The 26847-nt window shown below is 45.3% G+C and overlaps 1 protein-coding gene across 23 annotated transcripts in view; it reads right to left on the bottom strand.

Moving 5' to 3' along the window:
• The window catches only part of Sorbs1 (sorbin and SH3 domain containing 1), a 226232-nt gene that overhangs the window by 12483 nt on the left and 186902 nt on the right, over nt 1-26847 (bottom strand). For 16 of the 23 annotated variants that reach the window (XM_035441838.1, XM_035441844.1, XM_035441845.1 and 13 more), the window contains 7 exons: nt 23391-23563; nt 20689-20774; nt 17205-17372; nt 13688-13734; nt 10722-10836; nt 10461-10586; nt 7849-8043 (listed from right to left, as the gene is read on the bottom strand). In XM_035441838.1, the coding sequence (XP_035297729.1) occupies nt 7849-8043; nt 10461-10586; nt 10722-10836; nt 13688-13734; nt 17205-17372; nt 20689-20774; nt 23391-23563 (910 nt within the window). Of the gene's footprint in view, nt 1-5754; nt 6508-7848; nt 8044-10460; nt 10587-10721; nt 10837-13687; nt 13735-17204; nt 17373-20688; nt 20775-23390; nt 23564-26847 lie in introns of all 23 variants that reach the window. The other 7 variants (XM_035441848.1, XM_035441851.1, XM_035441853.1 and 4 more) reach the window with 2 other exon arrangements.

Below are 26847 nucleotides of genomic sequence, written 5' to 3'. Positions count from 1 at the left end.
TCATGCCCTGTGCCTCCTCAGAGTCCACCCCTCATTATGGCACTTACACTGGCCTCCTAATGGGACAATGAACAACCTGAACTCCCAGACAGGCTCTGATACTGACCGTCTTCTGAGTAAAGATTTCAAATTCCAAAATATACAATAGGGTTGTGCATGATTCATAATGTTCTTTTTGGTCCAAGCTCTACGATTGGGGTGTGCCCATCTTATGAATTAATAATTAGGAATGGGTAGCACTGACAAGGCTCAAAGGAGCGGCTCCTCTACTTATTAGACCACAGCCTCTAGACAGATGGAGAGCTCACTTCTGTGAATGCAGGAAGTGAGGTGCTGCCCCAAGACAGTGATACAAGATTGACCATTCATGGAACATGGGCAACTCTGCCATGGAGTGAGGAGGCCTGAACGACTCAGGCTCCCGGGTTTCTGTTCCAGGAAACTCCAGGGAACCAGCAAACAGGCTCCTGGCTTCACAGAGTTCTCCTACAGCATCCAATAAGGAAAAGAAGGCAATTCCAATATAAAGCTAGTAACTGACAATTACTCGGGCTCCTCATGGACTTCATTGTAGTTTGAATCTGTTTCTAATGCTCAGCAATGCTCAGTCTTCTCATGGCAAACTAACCTGCCTTCCCCATTTCTGTCATATTAGTGGAGACAGCAGGTGTATGGCCAGGTGTGAAGAACTGGAAAGCATTCCCAGGGTACCTTATCCTTGTTACTTCACACCAAAAGAGAATAAAGAAAGGCATTAATTGACAAAGACAAATCTCATGTTTTGTTTTGTTTTAAGTTAAGATTACATTGGTCAAGGAGACTGCATATACCGTACTGTGCCTGTGAAAGAGGACATGTTCTCTCCTACCACATGGGTCCTGGGGATCGAACTCAGCTCATCAGGCTTCATGGCACATGCCTTTACTACCCACTAAGGCATCTTGCTGGCCCCCAGATTCCTAAATTCTTAAATGATACAAGCCAAACAAAATGCCTCTCTCCTCCTCTCCCTTTCCCTCCCACCCCCAGCCACCACCTTCTCTTGGGTGGAAAGGCAGCTTTTGTCTTGTTCTTGCTTCCCCAACATCACAAGAGTCACTGCCTGAGCTGAGTCCCAACTGTGTGGTCTGTGGTAAGTGTGCTATCTCCAGTCCATCTGGTCATCTGTTTCCTGGACTCTTAAGTTATGCACATTCACCCCATACTCATCGATCCTTTAGGTGCCTTGCCAGAGGGAGACTTCACAACCACTGAGCCAGTCAATGCAGGGAGTGCTGGGGAAAGGTCACCTCTCCAGTACTCTGCTGCTGGCACCTGGATTTCTACAGAGGCATCCCGTTTCTTTGCGTACAAGGTAGGGGTGGACACTGCAGCTTCTGGTCTTGGTGAGAGAACACTTTCAGGTTATTTTTTAAGAACAGTGTCCAGTGTCTCCTCTTCTCATAAACTGTTAACACTCACTGGGTGTGCTTAGAGACTTCCCTTCTGAATGAGTCAAAGGAAAACATTTTCCATCTTTGAACATCTTAGTATTTCTGAGTGTGAGTGTGTGTGTGTGTGTGTGTGTGTGTGTGTGTGTGTGTGTGTGTGTGTGATCTTAATGTTTCTAACTTCCCTTTTGCTATTACAAGTTACATCTCGTGTTTCCCGTCCATTTCTGATTTCCATTCTCCAGCCAGGTCCCTGCCTTTGTTCTTAGCTTTCTGGGAACTGACTCAGTTCCTCCGTGGTTACCATTGCACATCTTTCTGTCTCCAGCTAAGTTGATCCTCTCTTCTCTGTGATCCTCCTGCCTCTACTTCCTGAGTTCTGGAATCACAGGAATTCAGTGTTTAATATACAAATTTGATGAGGCTTCTCACAAGCATCAAGCACTCTTATATACAAATCTAGATTCCAGTAAGCAAATTGCTTCTCCCTTGGGGAGAGGCAGTAAATACTTGGTGGTGCCAATGACCAAGATTTCCCAAATGATCTCCTGGTTGTTCCACATGATATTAGCCAAAATTATGACAAAGAGAATCCCCAAAACATGCCAGTCAATCCTGACACCCTGGGCATTTTGAGTATACCTATGTGTGTTTTTGTCCAGTCAACAAGGTTGTCACTCAAGACCCAGTGAAAGTAAAGTATTTGTTTTTTGGTGGTGAAGCTCTGCACATCTACAATAAAGCCCATACTTAACATTTTATGTGTTCTTTCTCATTTCAACTGAAGCTCACATGGGATCCCATCACAGAGTACCACAGCTGAAAGGAAAGTCAGTTCCCACATCGGCATCTTTTGTTTATGGACAAGGAAGTTACCAGGAAGGAGAGATGTGACTCATCCATAGACACTCAGCCGACTGATGGCAGAGCCAGAACTAGAACTTGGAGACCAGTGCTCTTCCCTGCTTCCCCTGGACACCCTGGAACTGGCACTGATTTATCCCTTCTGTTGTTCAGAGAAAACCAACCTAAAAACATAAGGAGCTGGCCCAAAGTAAAAGCATTCTATAGTAGAAATGACCGAGCCATAAGAGCATCTTCCGCAGGAGGCCACACATCCGGACAGTTGGGATGGGGGCAGGTGACCAGGGAAAGGAAAGCAGAAGAGCAGGGACTGACTGGCAATGGTCAAGGAACAGCAAAGAAGTTGGCTTCCGTGCTGTTAAAATATAAGGCAAATTCTGGAGGCACAGACAGGCATAGGCCAAGCTATGGTCCCGGTCTCCTTGGCAGATCCCACGGATCTATTGATCTGTAGGCACATCCAAAGCTTGCTGAATCTAGGAACATACCCTTCTTCAACCCACACTTCGTGCTTCTCATCTCTGGGCCTTTGGATATCAATCACCATCCCACTGTATTTGTGGGAAAACCCCCTATTCTTTAAAACCCACAACAAATGTGACTTGCAATCACCTTCCTCCTCCTACACTTATGTCTTGCCATCTTGAGTTTCCAGGGTAGACTGTGTCCCTCTCTTCCAAACAGGGCTGACTGCACAGTCAATGGCATAAACTCTTCTGGTTCTGCTCAGTTATCTTTTAATCTTTTCTTTTATTTGACAGATATTTACAGAGCACATTCCATATATCAGGTGTTGTGGTCCCTGACTGTAGGGCCTAATGCTCTAGGCATATCCAGACACAAGAGCTGGGGAGACTTTGGAAGATGAATCTACCTGTTGTCTAAATGGTCATTTCACTAGGAAGCCTTCTGAGCCTGGGAGGAAAGACTTTCCTGAGAGGTAGAGGATGCCTGCAGTGATGTCCAAACCCTTCAGCTCCCCGTGGCACTTAGCACACTGATGGATACTAGATATTTAAAAGAAGGAGTAAATGACCACTGCGTGTTGGACTGCCTTTTCACTTAATATTCTGTTTACTGGTCGGATGTTCAACCAAGTCCCTCAGCCCAACAAAAGTACAAACGGAACTTGGGGTAACTTGGGGTTCATCAAGGGGAAGAGGGGGTGGCAAGTTTCTTGATATTGGAATGCATTTACCCAAACAAGTGACACAGCCTGAGGTCATGTCCTGACAGGGCCACTAGAGGACAGATGATGAAGTAAGTTCTTTCCATCTTTAGCTTGCCTGTCAGCCAAATAGTCCCCAAGAGGACAGGGCCCTTTATGAAGGACCCATCCCCAGAGCTGCCTTGGGTGAAGTGAGAGGCTGGGAAGGACGTGTGTACAACTGCCCTTCTGGACACCATTAGTTCTCGAACAGACCAAATCAGACCATGGCTCCCACATATCCTTAGGGAGAGCGCTTGTGCCAGGAAAGCAGGAGGAAGGGAGGGAACAGGAAGTGATACACCTGGTGTCCAGTCCTCAACAAGCCTGGCCTTCCAAGCAACACAGTCTCTGGTGTTGCCAGCTACTCCACTGCTGTCCTTGGTAGGAAGCAGGAAGTGTGCACCCTGAACCTCACTGGTGCTTCAGTACTGTGCGCACTTCCCGTACACACTGAATCCTGGAACAGTTTGCAGTGATGACTCACCCCTGCAATCAGGAGGACTCCAGGCTCCTTAGGTTGATCCGAGAATCGCTCCTTTGTCAGACATTTCATCCTTTTCAACCGGCAACTTCACTAGCTCTTCCAGTAAACTATCTTTTTCTCTTAAGCAGACAGACACTTTTCTTTAGAGTATACAGTTCAGGTGCACCTGTCCCAGAGCCCTGTACCAAGGGATGGGACAGCCATGTACAGTAGCCATAGCAGGAAGCCCTTGTTTAACAGAGATTGATCATATGCAAGTAGTCTATTGATAGCCAGTGTTTTATTAACCATCAATCACAACAGCCCTTCCAGGGAGGGATGGACTGTGTGCTTCTACCCCTACTTTATATATGAGCAACATATTTATAGGATGGGGGTAGGGGTGCAGTGCTTGCTAACTTTCTGTAGTCTAAGCCCAATTCCACATGAACTATCACACACTTGATCACCCTCAGTGATTGCCACACCAGACACACTGGCAGGTGGAGGTCCAACCTGGCGTGTCTCATGCCTCTGCGTTCCTATTACTGGCCTCGTGACATAACTATATCTGCCATTGTCACTGGATATGGGCTCCTCAAGAAAGGGATTTAACAACCTCTGGATTCTACCCACAGACCATATAAGTCAAGCAGCACACCTTGAATTATACTCAAAAAGCAAACAGCTACAAGGAGAAATAGGACCAAAGGTCTGAGGGCGGACCACAGTCCACTGTGGGTACACTACACAACAGATGATCAGCAGTTCAGGGACAGCACCACAGGAGCACTTGGTTCTATTGAGGCTCTATAATATCCCTGGTCCTAGAAACAGTTTCAGATCACCCAAGATGGTACTTCTCTCTTCTTTTTAGAAAGTGCTTGTGGTTAATACCTGCATGAGTTATTTCAAGGAATTTTCTGAACCATGGTAGGAGGGAGGCTATCTTCATTTCAGAAGTCAGAAACGGAGTCTCTAAGAGGGTGAACAATTTCCATAATGGCAGTTAGATGGAATTGGTACTCAAATCTGGTTAATATGGAAATGTTGCCCAAAGTCCTTGACTTTCTTGGTAATAAATAACACAGGCAAAACTGAATAATGATCTGTCTAGTTATCAAATTAATGTCGCTTCAAAAACCTCTCAGTCTACCTTGGTTTACATGCTGAGATCTTTGTAGTTGACTTGGAGGACCACCATTCAAAACCTATGATGCCAACTGAGTGACTCCAAGCACGCCGGAAGCCCCTCCATCCTTCACCCTCCCATCTATGAAGAACCAAAACATCTCTGCTCAGTGTAAACATGGCCCTTTAGTCCCACACAAACACAAAAACGAGACAAAGATCTGACAAAATTAAGCACTATGAGTTATGGAAACAGTGCATCTCACAAGAAAACCACACCACATCACACCAAAGCCTGGTGTTCTCAGCTGTGTTAGTCAAAGCAAATCAAGGACTATCTCTGGGACATGAATGGGACACAAGGAAGGTGTTCCTGTTCATGGGCTTTGGTACCAGGGTAACAGATGTCAATCAATAGGAGAATACTTTCAAATCATCTCAAGAGGCTGAATATGTTTCCCTGAACTATCCCCAGCCAATACTCTAGTCCACAGCTTCTCCAGTCCCTCTTGGCCATCCCTTTGTTTCCAAGGCAAGCAAACAGATCTCACAGGCATCCACTTGGCCTCAGCTAATAGACCAGAGGTGAGACATCTGCTATGTTCCACCAAGCCAAGCAAGAGGCCAAGGCACCACCCGTCATGCTTCAGGCCTACCTGGCTTATACCACTCTGAGCAGCCTTCCTGTCAGCCTCGACACCTCTGTGAAGCTCTGGTGGCCCAGCCTCCCGTGCAGGGAAAGGGCTACCCAGAGGCTTGAAGGACTGGCTGTCATCAGGAGTGTGGAACTCTGAGAGTCTCTGCTCAGAACTCAGGCACCTGACCACGTCTGAAGGTCTCAAGCAGCTCTTCTTAGAGATCTTGGGTCCACCAGGGCATCTCTCACCTGCCTCGCTCTCTGCTTTCCTCTCATAAGGTCCATCTTCTCGCCAGGGCTGTCTCTTGCTCTGGCTGCTAAAGGCATCACTAAGCTCTGAGATGACCCTATCAGAGTTCCCATGTGGTGACTGAGAGAAGCCATCTTGGTGGGTGTGAACACTACCATCTCCATTGATGTGAAGAGGGGCCTGGGCACCTGGTGCCAGGGAGTAGGCTCTGTGGGGTGGAGGCAGGGCCAGTGGAGAAACCACTGGCCGCAATGTGGAGTGATCTGATCGACTTGAATAGGGGAGGCTAAGTGGCAAGGAGGGACGGGCCCTCGCTGACAAGGCCAAGCGGTCCGTGTCATAGACAGAAGCCTCAGGCAGAGGAGGCAAGGGTGGTGTCATGGCCAGAGAACGCCTGCCTGGGACCCCAACGGTCAGAGAGATCCACTCAGAGGTGATGGCGTGCATCTCGGGGGAGAGGGCTCGGCGGGGGTGGGGTAGAGATGAAGGGGCTGGCATGATGAGCTTGCTGTGACTAGTACACTTAAAAAGAAAAGGGGAGAGAAGAAAACAAAAGAAAGAAACAAAGATAAAAGTGTCAGCATAAAGGAGAAAGGAGAAAAATAACCACGAGGGGCATAAAGAAGAATGAAATAGAGAGGATGAGCAGGACACCCCGGTGTCCAAAACAGAAATCATCTGCTGAGGCTGGAAGAAAAACCTCCTAGTGGCTGAGTGAGTGCAAGCAGGGTGGAGAGAGGAGAGGCAAGTGGCAGGGAGATGGGAGAGCCTCCCATTGGATAGATGTGGGTAGTGCTGGCAGGCTCTGCAGAGCCACATTTCAGAGGAAAACACCGGAAGTGCCCCGCCCCAGCCAACTAAACCATTTCTGCAGCCGCAGCCCTGACCCAGAATTGCAGGGTTAGGTGGACAGCCCTGTCCAGGCCCTCTCTTTAGCTCTGCTGAGTTTTCCAGATAGAAGCAGGAATTGTGTGGTCCTTTTGTATTACAATTACTCTTGGCCACAGTCGAATGCAAATTCCACATGCTCTTATGGAGCACAATGCCCGTTCCAGTCTCATACCTTCTCATGTGAGAAGGCAGAATTTATTTCCCACTAGTTAGGAAATCTAATGCTTTCTGCCAAGGGCTCTCCGCTGTGTCTGTGACCAGCAAGGGGTGGGAAGGAAATGATAGAGGATGAGAGAAAAGAGGCACCATGTCAGCACCAGAGTCCCACGGTCTTTACCCATCCTCCTCCAATTTCATTCCACAGGATGCCACCCTACCATATTTCTCTTGAACTCAGAGCTCTCGTTTTTCTCAGCTTTGGGAAAGTGGGCATGATTTGCAGTAACATTTGAAACAATTATGCTTATAATTAATGTTCAGAAAAACGAACATGTTACTATGCTTATAAACTACTCCCTTTTGACACACTCTAAGCTTCTTTTCCAACTTGGGTCCAGAGAATGCTTGCAAGAGCACTCTGAATCCGGTCTACATGTCTAAGGGTGAGAACATGAAATTATCTTCCAACCACTGTCATCTGTAAGACAATCTGATGGACAATATTACAAAGAGAAACATGCTGGGCCATACAGGGGTGGCCTTCACACCACTAGCTTCACAGGGATGCACAAACTCATATGTCACTTGGGTTTTTCCGCCTCACCTCTCTCCCCACAGAAACTATCTTAAACTCTTCCCTTTTTCCGATACTTAGTGCGCTAGGAGAACGCCATAGGCATGTATGAAAATAACCCCCAGACTTCCCTGATCAAGGCAGTTCTTAGAGCCATCAGAGAGCCATCCCAGAGGGGCTGTGTACCATCAACACAGCTGAAGATGCAAACTCCAAGCTGAGGAGGAAAGCTTAGATACCTGTGGGCTCGCAGTGGTACTGCGACTTGGGGAGGAAGAATAAGGCAGGTCGATGTAATCCACCGGGTTTTTCACCAACGGCCTCTTGAGCACATCTACATAGGTGATGGGGAAAATGCCTTGACGGGATGTCCCAGGAATCCTCCCTTCGTACCAGTTCTCATCCACCTGTCGGAGCAGCGTAATCCTCTCACCCTGTAAGACCCAGGCAAGCAAGAATCCTTATACCACCACACCACAGCCTATCTGAGGTCCCTGCCTGCATCCTGCACTGTCCAGTATCCTTAATCACACTCTAGACTCAGGAGAGCCATCTCTTTTGCCCATGGATGGAATACTGGGTTGGGAATGCCAACACAGTAGCACTTCCTTAACCAAGGAGTTAAGGGTTTCAACAAAGAGCTCAGATGTATGCCCTCAAGCCAGAAGGCAACTATAGCATCTTAGGCTCCTTTAGAACAAAGCAGTCACATGTACAGTCTTCATCTGCTAGGCAAAGGCTTTGGAGAGTTGTGTTTGGGGTTGTTCTTTTAGCATTATATTATTTTAAACTAATTTTATTTGTACGAATGCTTTGTCTGCATGTATGTAAGTGCACCATGTGCTGGCCTGGTGCCTGTGGAAGTCAAAAGAGAGCATCTGGAGCTGGAGTTACGGGTGGTGGTGAGACGGCATGTAGGTGCTGAGAATCTAACCTGCATCCTCTGCAAGAATACCAAGTGTTCTTAACCCTTGAGCCACCTCTATAGGGCCCACACTCACTTATGTAGTCCAGGCTGGCCTTCAACTCTTAAAGTCTCCTTAATGGAATCTTCTGAGTGCTAGGATTATAGGTTAGAGCCATCACACCCAGGCCAGAAGGTTCTCTTTCCTGTGTGTGTGTGTGTGTGTGTGTGTGTGTGTGTGTGTGTGTGTGTGTGTGTGTGGTTGGGGAATGTTGGTGGCACAACACTCAGCTGACAGTCAGAGGACAACTTGCTATGGTCGGGTCCTCAGTTTTGGCAGCTAGTACCTTTAGCCATCTCACCAGACCCTCAGAAGGTTCTCTTTGTTTTCCTTTACATACTTTATTTTTTAATGTTCTGTTACTGGAAAGTTAGAATAAGAATAAACATAAAGTTGGGAGTAATCATCCTCTATCATGATATTCTTGGTAATTGCCACTGTTAATATTTTGACATAGGTGCTTCTCAGATTTACTTCTATGTGTATGAATTAGACTTGCCCAGTTTTCCTCTATGGAGTATGAGTATGCATCATAGTTTGATTTTCACACATGCTATTTTTCCAAATTCCATTTATTACTACTACTACTACTACTGTTATTATTATTATTATTATTATTGTGCATTTGGTAGGTATGAGGGGACACATGTGCAATAGTACCTGTGTGGAAGTCACCTTCTGCACTTCCATGAATTCTAGGGATTGAACTCAAGTCTTAAGGCTTGCATAGTAAGTATTTTACCAGATAAGCTACTGCACCCTGGCCCTATATACTTTTTGATACTTAATGAGAGTGAACCTTCTTTATCATAATTCTTCATTTGTGTAGATGTTATATAACTTAATTGATCACTCCAGGGTACTCCCTTTCTACATATGTAACGTTTTAACCATAGATGCACTGTCATTGGGCAGTTAGGAAACTCTAGGTTTTCTTTGTATAAGGTTTTTCCAAGGCATGAGCTAACTTCTTTTGATCCTCAATAAAATTAGTAATTCTAATAACTTTGGCAAGTTGGAGAATTCTGACATATAGAGAATGTCTAATCAGTGAGAAGAAGAAACTTGGCTCCCGCCCACCAGCCACAAGGTCACTGTGGCCACATTAAGCATGCTGAATTCTTCTGCAACAAGAGCAGTAGTGGCAGCTGCTACCGCCTTCATTCAGGTCCCTTACAAAACCCTAAAGAGGCCTTCTGTTTCAGTGTTTTTGATGAGGCAGTGAAATCTTAGCTCAAGGATTTAGCTCCACACAAATTGCACTTCTGATAACTTGACTTTTGGCTTCAAAGCCTTTGAAATTCCTCCTGATTCCCCACTATATCTATCTATCTATCTATCTATCTATCTATCTATCTATCTATCTGTCTATCTACCTACCTATGTCTATATTAAAACTAAATCACATCACCAACAAAATGCCCATCACTAAATGTTGATTGAACACAGTTAATATATGATGTCTAAGATGCTATAAATACTGCCTTTAATTGGTGAACTCAGTGTGGTTAAATTCTGAGTTGTATTATTAAAAAACAAACAAACAAACAAACAAACAAACAAACAAAAAACCAGATCCTCCAAAGGACTGGGTTTGGTTTTCAGAACCCATATGGTGGCTCTCAACCCTGTATAACTCGAGTTCTACAGCCTCTTTGGCCTTCACAGGGACTGTACATATATGGAACACATGCAGGCAAAACACCCACACTCATAAAAATAAATAAAACCTCATCTAGGAAAAACCTCTGATTCCCCTTATTGCAAATTTTGATCAATTCACTGTGTTCTTAAGGCTACAGATTGACACTCTATAGCAACATCACATTCCCCAGATAACAGCACCATTCAAAGGCCCCAAAGCCAGGGTGAGACAAGGAGCTTACCTTTCGGAAGGACATTTCTACTTGTGTATCACCATTAAAGTTAAACTTAGCAATGGCTTCTCCGTATTCCAAAATCTGCACAGGCGCCAACTTTCTTGGCTGAGCCTTCTCAGCTGGGGGAAGAAGCTGAGAACAGAAAGGAAGCAAAAGAGAAGGGCAAGGAGAGGAACAGAAGGGAAGAAAGCACAAGGACATGGTAAGACAATGGCACTTTAGCCACGGCTGGGATTTCTGTGAGAATGGAGCCTCAGGCTGTAGTACCTCGATGTAGGTGCATGGGAAGATTCCCACCCGGCCATGGTGTTCACCTTCGTACCAGTTCTGATCAATCTGTTTGTAGATGTAAACAATGTCTCCCTTCTGCAGAGGCAGCTCCCTGTTGACAGAAGGTCATAGCCTTTTAGCAGATGTTTCAAAATGTGCTCAGTGAAGTGAAGACACTTCAGATTTTTGTAAAACCAGACTTCACATAGAGTCAAGGGGGGATGTGGTGGTTTGAAAAGCAATGGCCCCCAAAGACTCATGTGTTCAAATACTTGGCCCACTGGGAGTAGTGCTATCAGGAGGTGTGGCCTTGTTGGAGGAAGTATGTGACTATGGGGCAGGCTTTCTAGTGTAGGCGTCTCACTCTAATTTGGAAGGGGTTTGGCAGCTTTGCAGTATGCCAAGATGCCCCACACGAGGGATGCTGGTTAAACATCTGGAAAATGTATAAAACATTGACTCTGAGCTGGAGCAATGCATATGAGGAGGCTTTTGTAGATCTTGTGTTGGGACACTGGTTCTAACCCTAAATAAGTCTACAAAAGGGATCCAGAACTCTCATCTTTGTGAAAACAAATGTCTCTGGCTACACTTATGCCAAAGCCCTCTCCTTGAAGTGTTCTGAATCTCCTGTCTGAGTGTCATACAGTGTGGCAGAAGGTGAGACCTGAAATAGCTCCACTGTTAAGCAGAGAACCACTACTCTGAGACAGATGGACATGGGCAGATCTGTATTTGTGGCCAATAAAGATAACAGGGCTCCTATCCCACCTGTAAGGTGACAGATTCAGGCTTCAAACCTAGGCACCCCCAATACCAGAGGATTGGTTCTTAGACACTGTCTTCCCACATAAGGGCTTTGTTTGCTTAATTAGGTGGCAGCTTGGTCTGAACCACCCCTTCAGGGAAGAGCTGGGAACTAGTCTCTAGGAAAATGGTTTCAGCAGTGCCTTCCTTTAGATCACACCCAGCTCCCATGGATCTATATACTAGGCCTTGTATAGAGGACCAGGAATTAACAGTCCAAGACACTTTCAGATGTGTACAACCTTTTGTTGCTGCAATGCAACATCATCTGCAAGCCTCAAGTTCCAGAACCACACATCAATCCCCTCTCCCTATCATACAAGAGTCTCATAATGTCCTATGTTTATGAATGGGAATACATTCATAACTATGTATTCTTGGCCCTGCATAGAGCAACAGGGATGGAACATACAGATGTTTTCTGGAATGTTGTTATGCATGTGGCCCTGAGTACAGGGAGATGAAGCCTGGTTGATTTTGTTGAATTAAATGGCCACAGAGCTCAGCTTTTTGTTTGTTTGTTTGTTTGTTTTTGTTTTGTTTTGTTTTTTAGGAACACATGGTAGAAAGAGGTAAAACCAAGTGACTGGAGGGTTTAAAAATAATCCTGTCTATGAATCTGGAATTTACTCTTTCTACTAAGTTCTATTGATTTTGTTATGAAAACAGCATATCACGATGAGAACAAGAGCCAGAAGGAAGGAACTTCTCTCTGGCATTAGCTTTATTAATAAATGGTGACAATCCTGAGCCCTCAAGCCTTCTCACTTCTTCTATCCAATAGGGTTACTCAAAGGGGGGGGGGCAAACTTTTAAAATGAAACCTAAGAAAATGTATCACCCAAAGTCTCAATTTAAAGAAAAAAATATTCCTCTTTGATTAAACTGCAAATTAATTCATATATTCTTGTTATTCTCTCTGGTGGAAAAATGAGGATGGTGGATGATATACTTTGAGTATTGACTTCTGCTACATTGTGCAAAACATCCTACTGGTTTTACCGTGGCTGGCCTCTCTGCAAGGGAGACATTTCTGGTTGCCTCTTAGCAATGAGGAAGGCTGAGGGTGAGAGACATGGATAACCTGGCCATGTTTCCAGAGATGGGAGTGGCAGAGTCAGGGCTTCCTGATTCTCAAGTCCACACCACCATCTCTTTTAGTAATCTACGGCCACGGAGTAATACAATCAAATCCAACCACTTCAGATTCAGGTCTACATTCCTCAAAGTTGGTCTGGCCACTCCTTTTGTGTTGGAGGAAATGGAAAACATGGCTGAGGAGCCTTGAGGGATCACTCATGAAAGGAAGCACTCCCTCCTACCCCTTGATGCCTCCTGCCAGCAGGACAATGGGATATGGCTGGCCACGTTACCTTCAGCTGCCAAAGAAAATGCATGGTCTGTTTTAATCCATAATTAGCTATAAGGCTCAAAAGTCCTTTTGGAACCTGTCTTTGGTAGTGTTTCCCAAACTGTGTTCCATAGAAAACAGAGAGGTTTCCAGGTCACCTAAATTTAGAGAACACTTGGGCCAAATAAGCAGATCAGCTTCCGTCTCTGAGAGAGCTCCTCGACCACGAACATGCCAACAGCAGTCCATCTCCCCCAGGGGTAGGGGACCTAAATATAGTCCATGGTAGTCTCTTGACTCATTTCTACAACACTAGTTTTTTGTTTGTTTGATTTCATTTTTTTTAGAACACCTTGCACTATGAACATTCCATGGAACACACCTAGAGAAATGCTAGCATCCCATGGGCTTTCTCCTTCAGGGATGCTATAGTAAAATGGGCCAGGTTATACTTCCTAGAAACTGGTTCTGGTGTTTCCACTAAGGGTTGTGTCAGATCATGCTGCAACTCAGTCAGATAAAAAGAGGGTAAGAGGCAGCTTCAGATGCCATGATGCTGGTTTTGAACCCTGATTCTATCACCTCCTAGGTTTCCTAAGTTTGGGAAGTGGGAATAATAGTACCTACTCCACAGGATACAGGATTATTCATGAGAATCGAATGAGTTAATATAGGCAACGTAACAGTGCCTGGTATATAGTCTACTCTTTATTATTTTTATTTCTGTCTTCGTTGTTTCTCCCAACTCTTTGCCCTAAGCAAACAAGAGGCAACCAAGAAGACAAACATGATCAGTAGCACTTACTTCAGTGTCTGAGCTTTAAAGTCAAATTTGGCTCGGGCAGGTCTCATCTAAACACAAGAAATAATGCTGAGTTAAAAATCATGACTGATGAACAATTAAAAGAATGCATTTTCACAGGTTTCTAGAAAGCGAAGCAGAGAAATCCACTCTAACCAGTTCATTTTGGTTTAGAAATCTGGACAAAACCGTAGCACCTGACCTCATCAGAATGACAGATGGATGTTTTAGTCAACTGTGTCATGCATGAAAATTCCCCTTTAAGAGGGCCACATTTAGGTAAGAGATGGTTTGAAAAGCCCCTCAGGCATGCTGACCATGGCTACTGTCAGCCTTTAGACAAGCCTTACCTACTGTCTTACTCTTTGTGGGACATACTGAAAGTGGATCAAACTCTGGTTCACCTGTCATGATATCTTCTATTCCATATGATCCCACAGTCTGTGACATCATCCAAAAAGTCAGCTAGGGGAAACCCTGAGCATATTTCTACATACTGAAACTCCATCCTGGCTGTGGTGACCCCTTTCTCCTAGACACTCAAGCCTGGAATGCCAGACCTAGCCATCTCCACATTCTCATTAAGTTTGTCAGTAAGTCACGCCTGCGTCTGCTTGCCTTCAGTCAAAAACCCTGTTGCTTTGGGTCTGACCTTTGGGACCCATAGACACAAAGCTTCCTTTGATTTTTACCTTGTCCTCACTCTAATCTACTGTCACCCAGGAGCACAAATAACATTCCTCAAATTCTTCCTCACTTGGGGGGGGGGGTGGTTGCTTTGATGTTGTCTTGGGCTCTGGACTGTCTAGCAGATGAAATCTCTGCCTCTAACCTGGGTGGAGGCTTGTGGGTCATACCCCCCACACCTAAATGTCAGTCATCTCAATCACACCCTCCTGTGCATGTGCAACGTCTCAGCCTGGAACTTCTTCAGCTCCACCTGGCAAAAGCTTCATCTTTATCTACTCGAAGATCTTTCTTCTTTGCTCTTAACGGTTTTTTAAAGGACACATGAACTTGTTAAAACTGCATGCACAGGCTATTTCTATAGGTATAACGCTGACCTCTTCAGCTGCTATGGACTCGGCCTAGGGAAACAACATGAAGAAAATGAATGGCCCATTGGAAGACACAGGCAGAGTGGAAGGGGAAAAATGGAGCCCCCGAGGTAAGAAAAGGCACCTAAAAGCATCATCAGGCTATTCTAGTTGTTCTTCCTTTGGTCATATGCCCTACATTTCCAGGCTTCTTGGTTTGGTTTTCACAGAGATCTTCTAGGGTTCGTATTGCACAATAGGAATTTCTGTGTTTTGTTCTGTTTTTACGGGAGACAGGTTTTCACTGGAGCCCAGGCTGGCCTTGAGCTTTGGATCCTCCTTCCTCCTCCCAAGCTGAGATCACAGGTATGTGCTGAGATTGGTTCTCCATAAGGATTTTTCATCCTGCATTTTTGTGCAGTTGTTCCCGTCTATCTGTATACATATGTGTTAGATTAGGGGACAACCGAATAACCACCTTATAGTCAAGTAAATATCATAAATCCCAATGCCTATATTTATGGCATACTTTAACAGTTGTAGGTACACAAGAGCAGAACGAATGTGAGAGTGAGGATAAATAACATGTTCACAACAGAAGACCCAAAGTCCAAACTAGAAGGATAAAAACTTCATAGAAATCAGAATAGAAAAAGGTGTGGGTAAAGTGGTGGATCACCTATGTCACCCAGCTATATAGCTGTGTGGACATGATAGAATGTACACCACAGCAGCACATATTCATTGCTTGAATAACTTCAAACTCCTGATTTTGCTAACTCCACATCTCAGGTGCTGGGATTAAGGTATGTGCCACCTCACCTGGCTGACTATATATGGAGGTGATCTTTCCATAAGAACAGATTGTGCTGTTTCTGCTGTATGCAGGGAGAGTGCTATACAGAATTAGTGACGACTGACTCCTGCTGAGTGACAGTAAAATGCATCTACACAGCACAGTGTACCCACACTTGCTGGACTCCCTGCCTCAACTGTCCTTCAACTAAAGGACAGTGATTCTTTAAATGCAGACCTTAATACATCAATTTGTAAATTCTCAGACCCCACTTCAGATCAAAACATCATAGGGGGGATGCAGAAGTCTGCATTTTGGATTCTGCATTTGGAGGTTCATGCACAATTTGGGAAATACCACTCTGGAGGTGACACAGGTCAGTCAAGAAGCATGTGCCTGCCTTGTCACAGCTACTCCAGCTGAGCAGCCCTGACAAGCCCATGTATCCCTAAGGCAGTTTTGCAGGCTCCTCTCTTCTTCACATACAGGCAGGCCTATGCTTGGGGCTAAACCATCAGAGCCTTTGGAGCAGGGCCATTCTGAGAAGGATCCATCACAGTGAGCACCAAGAGGCTGCCTGTCACTCACAGAGGACAGAGACTTGCTGACTTTTGTTTCCTTTATTACATTTTTTTTCTCCATACTTTAGCATCTGCCCTGTCCCCCAATTTCCTTCTTTAAATCAGTCTTTCTCCTCTCTCTTCTTCCCAGGAACCTTTAATTTCTTTAAAAAAGAAATAGCTAATGATGCCTCTGTCACTGGAAAGACAGAAACATAAGTTATACTGAGAGGTAATAAAACTAGGTCTGGTGTTACTTCCTCTGGCCCCAGCATGCCCAATCATGCCAAAGACACATACACTTCTCAGAGAAGACCCTAGCCTCAGCAGGGCTACATAAGGTTATATGGCAGGGAATAAACTATCACTCAAGAGGTAGCCTTTGATCTACCACATTGACCTGGATGTGGGAGGCAAGACCTGGGTAAAATCACTACACTCTTGCTCTTCATTCCTAGCATAATATTAAACTCTTCTGGTTTAAGTGTAGGAATGTCGAGACTAAGGTAGCAGATGAAACGTCTCTTCAGAGTGTTCTTATCCTCTCCACAGGTTTATCCTTGCTGCAGAAGTCAGAGGTCCAAATCTCAGCAAAATGCTTCAGCACCACTGAGCAATCAGTTCTGCTCTCTGAGCTTTCAACAGCAACACCACTAAGTTTGGGGCCCTCTGTCAATGCTATAAAAGGTCCTTAGGTAACTTTAATTAACGAAAGCTTCATTAACCATCTCTTTACAGAAAACCCTTGGGTTGTTCACACCCAAGCTTCTGAGACACATGGCCAAAGGGACACAGTTTCTAAGCAGAACACAATGCAACATGGTACCACGGTCAAATGCAAGATGGAGAGGATTGAACTCATGAGGCAGCCAATGCTCTAAGCATGCAGTAGGAGTGTGCGCCAGCAGATCCCAGTCCCACAGCCAGGCATGCTGAACATAGACAGCACAGGACATAGTGGGGCTCATTCATGTCTATTCACCAGCCACAAAAGAGGCAAAGCAAGGCTAGGGAAGCCAGGATGACAGACGCTGTTTGGAGAACTAAATTGGCCTGGAGAGGGCAATGCCAAAGGAAGTCAAATATTGCTTTGGATCAAGCAGCAGTTGGCGGCGACCAAAACAGACCTCTAACCCAGATTTCCTTTTTGCAGTATCATCTATATTGAGGAGGTCCCCAAAGCGCTCATTAGTGATAAACTGATGATGCGTCGGGATGACACCCGTGTGGCGTCGAGCTGCAATATCGGCCTCTTCTTGCTCGCGCTTAAGTCGTCTCTGGTCCGCTAAAAGTTTCTGCCATGAAATTGCATAAAATGGGCAGTGAATTATCTGGTTCAGTTTAATGGGTAATGGCCATATAAGCAACTAAGGAAGAAGGTATGGGTGAATAAAGAGAAGACGTTAAGGGTCAGTGTGAAAGGGACTTACTTACGGCCACAATTCCTATGTTCCCATGGTAATTATCCATTATATATTTTGTAGGAAGGAGAGAGTACTGCCCAGAAGAAACTAGGGACATTGGGATATTAGGACACATATTCTATATGACCTCTCTGTCTGGCTGACAATTCCTGCGCTCAGTCCAAAGTCTGAACCTTCTGGCAACAAAGGCCGGGTGACCCAAGGGTACATAAAGCCTAGGCACTATAATCACGTTTGTTTGGCAACTGGCATCTCTATCTGCCTTAGACAATGAATGATACAGTTGCACAGTGTTTCCAAGATAGGATCAGGGTGTGCTGTTTTCCCCTGACTACGCCAGGCCTCGGAGGCTGTGGGTCTTGACTATTCAGCGATTAGGTCATTTTTTTTGTCCCCATGCTCTCCACATAGCTAAGCTGCCCTTTTCAGAGAATGTGACCCTCTCCTAGAAGAGCCAACTTGTTCCCCTGGACATAAGTTTCAGAAGGCCTAAGGATATACAACAAAGGTTCTTCATGTGACTGACAGAGGACCTCGCTACTGTCTCACTGACTTGTTTCTATATTAAGTGAAATGGAGCTGAGTTTTAGGGAATGATGTAGATAACAGTAGAAAAAACAACTGGCATCTGGAATTAAAAGAAACAGATAGCCCTATTAAGAAAATTAAAAGGTTAGGAGGGAAAGTTGGGGGAGAGGTATGGGATGAGTTAGAGTAGAGGTTGTGGGGGAGAGATTTGATTCAAACATGTATGTTTGCATGAAATTCCCAAACAATACTAAGAAATATATTTTAAAAAGAAAATAACCATCTATTTCTCATCAAGACTTTTTCAAATAATCCATGTTGCTTTTCATAAAATACAATCCATGCCTTATTCCAATGGCCCAATAGAAAAGAATTTTAATGCCTTTCCTTACACCAGTACAATTTTCATTCCTGGGATTAATATTCCTGGTGGGAAAGTATTTATTAGAACTGGTAATTATTAACACACTCAATTAAACATAAGTCTTCTTCCAGCTGACAGTTAAATAACTCATGTGACACTCAGCTCCAAAGGATAATGGCCCAGTTTTCCTTTGGGGTCTACAAAAAAAAAAAAAAACAAAAACAAAAAAACAAAAACAAAAACAAAAAACCCAACTCAACAAATGGCTATGGGTCTTCCAACACTTAGAAACCTATAATAAAGAATAAGCAAGATGTGCTTTGCAAAGCACGATGTCACAGAAAAAGTGTTGCCCCAGGAAGCGTGGGCCTTAGTTTCTGGCTAAGCACAGTCAGGAGGTGTCCCTGTTCAAGTCATACCCTTGTTGAATAAAACAAGAAAGTTGGCTTGGTGACCACTGAAGACCCTTCAAGAACATACAGGTTCTCCTTTTCTGAAAGGCCACTATCACCAGTGTCAAAAGGAATGGATTTGCATAAAAGGGTGCAGACTAACACTCTCCTGGACTGTTTCTATAGCAGTGGAGTGGACATCCTTGAGGCCCTGTCCAAAAGCACTGGTGCTATGGCTGTCGGTTCATTATCTGTGGGGCAGATATTGAATGGAAAAGGCTTAAACCAGGTACTTAAACCTGACTCAGTAAATCCACCAGGTCTGTGGTTTAACCACAGAGTCCATATCCACAAGGAAAGACAAACCACTTCAAGATCTGTGCACCAGCATCACCAAGGACGAAAGTTTCACATGCTGCAAAGGCAGCTTTCAATGGATTTGCTGTTAAACCAAGTCAGTAAAATATGCCTCTTAGTGAGACTCACACACCAAACCTGCCATATCGAATACCAGGGTTTTATTACTAAAGTGGAATTTTATCTTTCCTCTCATGGCATGAGAACTTGGGTCTCTCTGACACAACAAGTACAGTAAAGTCTGGAAAGGGATCTTCTCTGAGTCCTGACAGACACTCATCATTTGTGAGTTTTTTTTTTTTTTTGGGGGGGGGTTCCGAGACAGGGTTTCTCTGTGTAGCTTTGGAGGCTGTCCTGGCACTCACTCTGGAGACCAGGCTGGCCTCGAACTCACAGAGATCCGCCTGCCTCTGCCTCCTTAGTGTTGGGATTAAAGGAGTGCACCACCAACTATTGGCCCACTTGTGAGTTTTGGATTTGGTAATTTAAACAATTCTGGACGTCAAACTCCTCCCTGGCTTCTGATAGACAGATATGGTGTCTACAGGAGAGGCATGTTTGTTTTCCACCATCCAACAACAATGATTATAATAAGAGTCCTCAAAGTCAGACTTGTCTTAAATCCTTAAGGAAACTCTACCTAAACTCTTGGACCACTCAAGCCAGACGAATGTAGGAAAGGGGGATGGGGACAGTTGTGATAATCGAACATCCTCCCCCACTGCCAGCAGTTCAAAGTATTTGTGCATCTCTTAACAAATGACAGGAAAGTGGACACTGAACTTATCTAATCTATGGGACTCCCCTTTCCTTGGAATGTGCAGCTATAACATGCATACTGTAAAGCTTTATCATAGCAGAAGTGACAATTCTGCCCACCCAGCTGATATACAGGATGACATTTTCCTAGATTCCCACGACAGGCTCTATTCCAGCCCCGAAAATCATCCCACACAGAGACATTTCAGTAGCTCTAAGAAAACATCCAGACTTCGAAGTTCTTGTTTGGAGTTTGCCAGCATTAATGAGACATCTCTCTTCTGAATTAAAGCTGGCAGAATTACAAGAACTTATTCAAATCACTCAGAAAATGTAGAGTGGCCAGTACTCTCACTCTCCTATTTTCCTTCTATTTTACTCTAATTTGAAGTCTGCTTTGTACCAATTATGAGTACCTGAGAAAAAGGGGGAAGGGATTTCCTTAGAGAACAACATGGGATGCACTGTTGGGAGGAAGGAGGAGAATGTAAACTCCGGTTTCCAAGCTTCCAAGGCAAAGTACAATGTGGGCCATGTTACCTCCCTGCACTAGGCTGAGGGGAGGTGGCATTTATAACCCAGTGACCAGAGAGAAATCAGTTAGCCCCACTTTCTGGGAAAGGGAATGGAGCCCAGTCCATATCTTTAAAAAACTTGCCCAGGAGGAACCATCAACACTTCTGGTCACTGTACCACCTCACCCTTCTGATGGGTTTCTAGAAAGTTCAGTTCCTTCATTGTTTTTCTCTCTGAACAAGAAAAACAAAGGTTAAGATGGGAACATTACCTCTTTATCGTCATGCCTTCTCCGGATAAATTCTTCTGCGGACTCCAGGTAATCAGCTGGTATAAAATGTCTTGGTGACTCGGAATCTTCAAAACAACACAGCAGAGTTAAAATGGGCCAAGGGTTAGTGGGCAGCCAGGGCTTTTTCTATTATTAAAGTCAAGTTTATAAACATTGCTGAGTAATACTCCATAACAAATTCTCAAGGAAAAAACCCCAAGCCCCCACCCCACCTGCTCTTTGGATTTAATACAAAGACGACTCACCAGAAGGCCAAAGGTGAGCAAAGAAAGGGACATTCTTTTAAGCATCCCTACAAAGAGGCGTGCAGGCTCTAACAGGGACAGACCATATACACTCACACACACGGGGCCACGGAGAGAGGCTGCCTCTCAAAAAACCACAGGGAGGCTGGGGATTGATGCGAACAGGGGTTTGGGAGTTCAAATGAACCCAGTTCTTGGATACGAGCTAAACGGCCAATTTTTCTTTCGAAACAGTTTGGTGGTTAGTCTAAATGAAGTGGGGGATTTGTGTTTTAAAGAAGTGCAGCCACTACAAGCCATGGTTAATTGCCAAGCAAAACAAACAGAAGCAAAAGACGAGGCAGAAGATGAGCACCAAGGGCACACAGAGGGAGGGACAGAGCAAGCCAAGTGGAGACAGGGGAGGTGAGACTGGTCAAACACACAAAATGCCACCTCCATGGGCCGCTGCCAGTTCACTTTGTGGATTGTTGTTCCTGTCCAAGCCATGGTCTGAGTAGGGCACAGGGTTTCCGTTATTAATGGCCCCTGTGCAGTCCTCCAGGCCTGCGGATCTGTCCAGAGAGGGCTCTGAGTTGTGGCTAAGCCTTGCCATGGTGTGTCGGGAAGACAGGCGGGTGGGGACCATGGGTTTCCCGGCAGAGTGGGGCTTGTCCTGAGGGCCCTGGCTGGGGAGGTCTGCCTGTTGGCGGGCAGGGGGCCCTGAGGAGTCACTGGGGGAAGGCTGTCTAGGGTGGTGTTGGAGGGGTTTTTTCAACCGAAAAGGGAGGGGGCTCATCAAGTAGATATTTCTGAGGAGACTGTTCTTGTCCCCCCTGGAATCGGAGCGCCAGTCTGGCTGCCTGGAGGACTGCTGCTGCTGCTCATGCTTGCGGATAGTGGTGAAGCGGGTGTACGAGGCCGGGCAGGTGCCCTTGCACTTGTTGAGACGATGTTTGGGGAAGTCTCCATGAACACTGCCGCCGCTGCCCTCCCTGCTGTCATTAGAAAGGTTTGAACAGTGGTCTAGCTCATCGGAACAGATAGAAAGGGGCTCAGAAGGCACAAGGCTCCTGAAACTCAAGGCATGGTCCACCATATTGCTACATGTGGGGGATGCGTAGACCTCTGCAGAGTTCATCCCATCCATCTCTCTGGGACGGAGCTTGGTAGACTCTAGGAGGGACTCGGCTGAACGAGCTGAAAGCAGGCTGCTCCTAGACAGCACAGGTGTGGGGGATTTGCTCAGCCGGCCAGAGAAGTCCAGGGATGGCATGGACCGGGACCTCTGAATGAGCTGCTCAAAGGCCGTGATCCGGGAAGACACGGTGTGCTTGGGGATATGCTCTGAGCCCTCTTGGCTAGCGCCCAGCTCACCCCTGGCTAACGCCAGGCTGCTCCTTTCAAAGTGGGAGGCAAGATCCCGCACACTTGAGGAGGAGATGGATCCTAAGGAAAGGCCAGCTCGGTTGATCTGGTGCATGTCCCGGTAGAACATGGAGAAGTGCAGTCCGGCCTTCCTGGAAAGAGGGCAGGGCCTCCTGGCGCTGGTGCCATACTCCTGTAGGCTCATGGTGCTACTGGATCTGCTGTCATAATCCCTCCGGGAGCGCATGAGCAGGTTCTCGATGCTTCCCCCAACCCGGAGTGGGAGGCCTCTCTTGGAATCATTCAAAGAAACACAAAGATTCTCACAGCTCTGAGCCTTCTCTGAGGGCAACAGGACACTCTTCTGTTCCTGCAAAAGAGCGCTGGGAGCAGAGAGCCTGGGTTTGAATTTAGAAGGAAGGATCTCCGAAATGCAGGCTTTCGCAGCCGACAGGGGTTTCTTGTGCTTACACCCAGGGCCTAAAGCATTGCTAGTGTAAAACGTTCGGCTATGGACTGATGATGAAGAAATCATGTGAGCATTCCCGCCTTTACGATCCACTGGTAAGCATGCAGAATAAAATAAACACACCCATTAGGTTAAAGCTGTAAGCTGCCTTTAAGAAGAAGAAGAAAAAAAAAAAAGAAAGGAAAAGAGGAGAGGTAACATGCTCATTTGTTATAAGGGCTTTAAAAAGTCTCCAACTGATGTCCAGAAGCAAAATAATTTGTGCTGCAAAGCAGGTGCAAAGATGCAACGAAAGAAATGGCCACCCTGCCAGTTAGGAAAGGCTGAAGCTCAGCTAACTCTAGGAAAAGGGAATTAGAACAACAAAAAAAAAAAAGAGAGAGAGAGAGAGAGAGAAATGTTTCAGAGAGAGCAAGGTTGGGGGTGGGGATGGGGACCATTAATACCAGAAAGAAAAATGGCCGGCAAGAAAATAAGTGAGGGGCACAAGAAGGCTCCAAGGCCTGGACATGGACCTGAATAGGCAGAGCTGTCCCTGTTGCTGAGGTCCACCTGCTGCCAACACTCAGGTAGCAGGCATGTAGGAGACAGACGCCTGCAGTCTTCAGCCTGTTGGTTACCTTTAGTGGAAGCTGAGCTGGAGGGTCGCTTGAGCCCACTCAGGCCCTGAAGAGGGATGTCGCCACCTTCCAAGACACTCTTATAAATCTGCCTCTCATTTTCCAAGCTAGTGTGAACCCCGGGGGTCCCATCTGATTCTCTCTTCACTGCATGGAAGTTGGAAGAATATATACTACGAGCAAGGTAATTTTAAAAGAGAAAAGGGGAGGGAGAAAAAACATAGAAAGTTAGCTTGTTCAATATTCTCCTAAAAAGCCTGTTTGTCACCAGCTGAGAAGAAAACTGGTTTCTGCTCAAGCCCTGGGCTTTCTCAGGGCTTGTTCATTTAAACACAGACTTCTGCAGATGGCAGGCCACCATGCCCTGGGTGCACAGGGACACTATCTAAGCAACAAAGCTTCCAAGGTGTAATGACTCCATTTGTGCTCTACAGAATAAATAAGGGCCTGTGATCCCAGCACCTGGGAGGCTGGAGCAGGAGGAGTTTAAGTCTGAGGCCAGCCTGAGCTACACAGTGAGATCTATCTTTAAAAAAAAACAGAAAAGGGGTGGGTAGGATAACAGGGAGCTGAGTGGCTATACGCACGATGGTACAATCAGGGACACGAGCAAAAGATACAGAGTACTGAGGTATGGACAGAAAATTCACGTCCATGACCTAGATTATATCTCCTAGGTTACTTTGCATGAGAGCTTTGACTGACAGAAACATCAAAATCACCAGCAAAGGAAGAGAGCCCTAGCACTCTTTCCCTGTGGCTTCAGGGAAACCAGCAACTGAGCAGGGTCAGACTCTGGAACTCTATGTGCCCTTATCACAGCTAGGATTTTGTTCTGAGCTTCTGGCCCAGGTGATCTTCCTGTCTCAGCCTCCGTGTGTGGCATATACCACCATGCCCAACGGAACAGCCACATCCCGCATTTACTTCTTTCAAAGCTTTTGTCAGAACCTGGCAGCATTTATCATTCACACGCTGTGGCCCAATTATTTGCTTCATTTATTATTTTTAAAGCGTGAACTTTGTTTTAAAACTTATGATATATATATATATATATATATATATATATATATATATATATATGAGTGTTTCACCCACATGCATGTATTTGTATCACATACATGTCTGGTACCCACAAAGGTTAGAAAAAGGCACTAGACACCTAGGAAATAGAGTTATGAATGGTTGTGAGCCAGCATAAGGGTGCTGGGAACTGAACTTGCAAGACCTACAACTGCTCTTAACTGGTGAGCCATCACTCCAGCTTCTGATTCATTTATGCTTTTTTTTTCCTATTTACTTATTTATTTTTCAGATTTTTTAAAAATTTAAATTAGAAACAAGCTTGTTTTACATGTCAATCCTAGTTCCCGCTCCCTCCTCTCCTCCCCTGCCCCCACTAGCCCCCTATCTCATCCCCTTTCTGCTCCCCAGGGAGGGTGAGGCCTTCCATGGGGGTCTTCAAAGTCTGTCATATCATTTGGAGCAGGGCCTAGGCCCTCCCCCACGTGTCTAGGCTGAGAGAGTATCCCTCTATGTGGAATGGGCTCCCAAAGTCCATTCATATGCTAGGGATAAATACTGATTTACTACCAGAGGCCCCATAGATTGCCCAGGCCTCTTCACTTACACCCACATTCAGGGGGTCTGGATCAGTTCCATGATGGTTTCCCAGCAATGTCTATTTCTTTTATATGTATGAGTGTGTGCCTGTACATACAGTCATGTGTACCACATAGGTGCAATGCCCAGAGAAGCCAGAAGAGGGCAGAGATGCCCTGGAGCTGGCGTTATAGACAGTTGTGAGCTGCTATACACCAACCTGGTTCCTCGGCAAGAACGAACAGTAAGGTTCCCAACTACTGAGCCATTTCTCTAGGTCTTCGTTTACTTTATCTTCTTTGAAATCTAGGTATTTTTCAAGCTAATGTAAATTCTTTTTGGAATGAGTGTGACACAGGAGAAAAAAACCAAGCGTTTCCTCACTGAACTCCTCCTTTGCATATCTGCTCTTCTTGTGCTCTAGCCTGCAGTATTAACATGACACATACCCCTTCTCTTTCTTCCTCTACTCCATATACCTCCTCATTCCCCAAGAAGAGACTGTCTTTCTCGTAAAAGTATATAGGCTTCTGCTATATACTTCTGATACTCGTGGTATCAGCCTATTGTTATCATTATAAGATTTGTCAGCTTTGAAAACCAACAGCCTTATGGAATTAATTCACCCCAGTTTTTATTGTATTATCAAATGTATAGAAAAGCTTAAAGAATGGTAAGAGTGGCCACTCATATCAATCCCCACCTAGGTTCTCCAGGGAACATTGAAAGGTACTTCCTTATCACACATCTGTCCATTTGTCTTCCTGTCTACCCACCGATGGAATTTTTCATATTCCACAAACCCAGCACTTCATTTTGTGCAAAGCTTCAGCCTTTGAGTCCCCATAATTACAGATAACAATCTGTATGTATGACATGTATGGCAAAAAAGTATGTATGACATGGAAGGCACGTGAGCACGTGCACACACACACACACACACACACACACACACACACACACACACACACACATATGCAGGCACACACACCTCTTCTCTCAGTTTTCAGATAAGGAAATGCAGCACTTGTAGATTAGCTAGCCTGTCAAGAATGCAGGACCAGCAGATTGCAGAGCCAGAACCTCAGTCACACCATTGGATGCCATGTTGATTGTACTCTCTGATGGTGTCTTAGAATACTTTCCTCTCTGACCAATGAGGCAGTGGTTCACACACTGCAGGAATCAAGGGTATTCGAGTTTTATTATCATTATCACCAAGTATCATCTGCCAAGACTCCATCCCAGGAACAAGTAGTACCGGAACCCAGGAATCAAGGAAGAGAGGAGTCCCTAAGATGCAGTGGTGACTGCATCTTATAGTGCCTAAGTGCCTCCAGCATGAGTGACATAGCTCCTGCCACTACCTCGTGCTAAGGGCTTTATAACAACGATTTCAGGGGACCCGCCTGAGGCGGGAGGCAGAGGCAGGCAGACCTCTGTGAGTTCGAGGCCAGCCTGGTCCCCAGAGCGAGTGTCAGGATAGGCTCCAAAGCTACACAGAGAAACCCTGTTTTGAAAAACAACAAAAAAAAGTTTATAATATAATGTTCCCGTTACTCATTTTGTTTCCCTAGCTCTACAAAGCCTCCCTTTATCTCTCACCCTCCACACAGTAAAAGGTGCCCACTCCCTTCTGGGTCCCAGCATTACATTAGCCTCGCTGGATTCAAGTTACTGCTAACAAATCTGTTTCACAGTGAGCCCTGGCAGATTGTTAACTGCATCAATCTTCCTAAACCTGGTGTCTAGTAAGGTCGTTTAACAAATGCTGATGGAATAAATGATTCTAAACTCAAAAACTACACCTATCACCTTATAGTATATTTTTAAGGCTGGGGAATCTCCAGTGTTT

This window comes from Cricetulus griseus, chromosome 3 (assembly GCF_003668045.3).
Source record: "Cricetulus griseus strain 17A/GY chromosome 3, alternate assembly CriGri-PICRH-1.0, whole genome shotgun sequence".
NCBI classification, from domain to species: domain Eukaryota; kingdom Metazoa; phylum Chordata; class Mammalia; order Rodentia; family Cricetidae; genus Cricetulus; species Cricetulus griseus.
The sequence above is the reverse complement of the archived record's forward strand: the minus strand, read 5'-3'. Positions and strand labels throughout refer to the sequence as shown.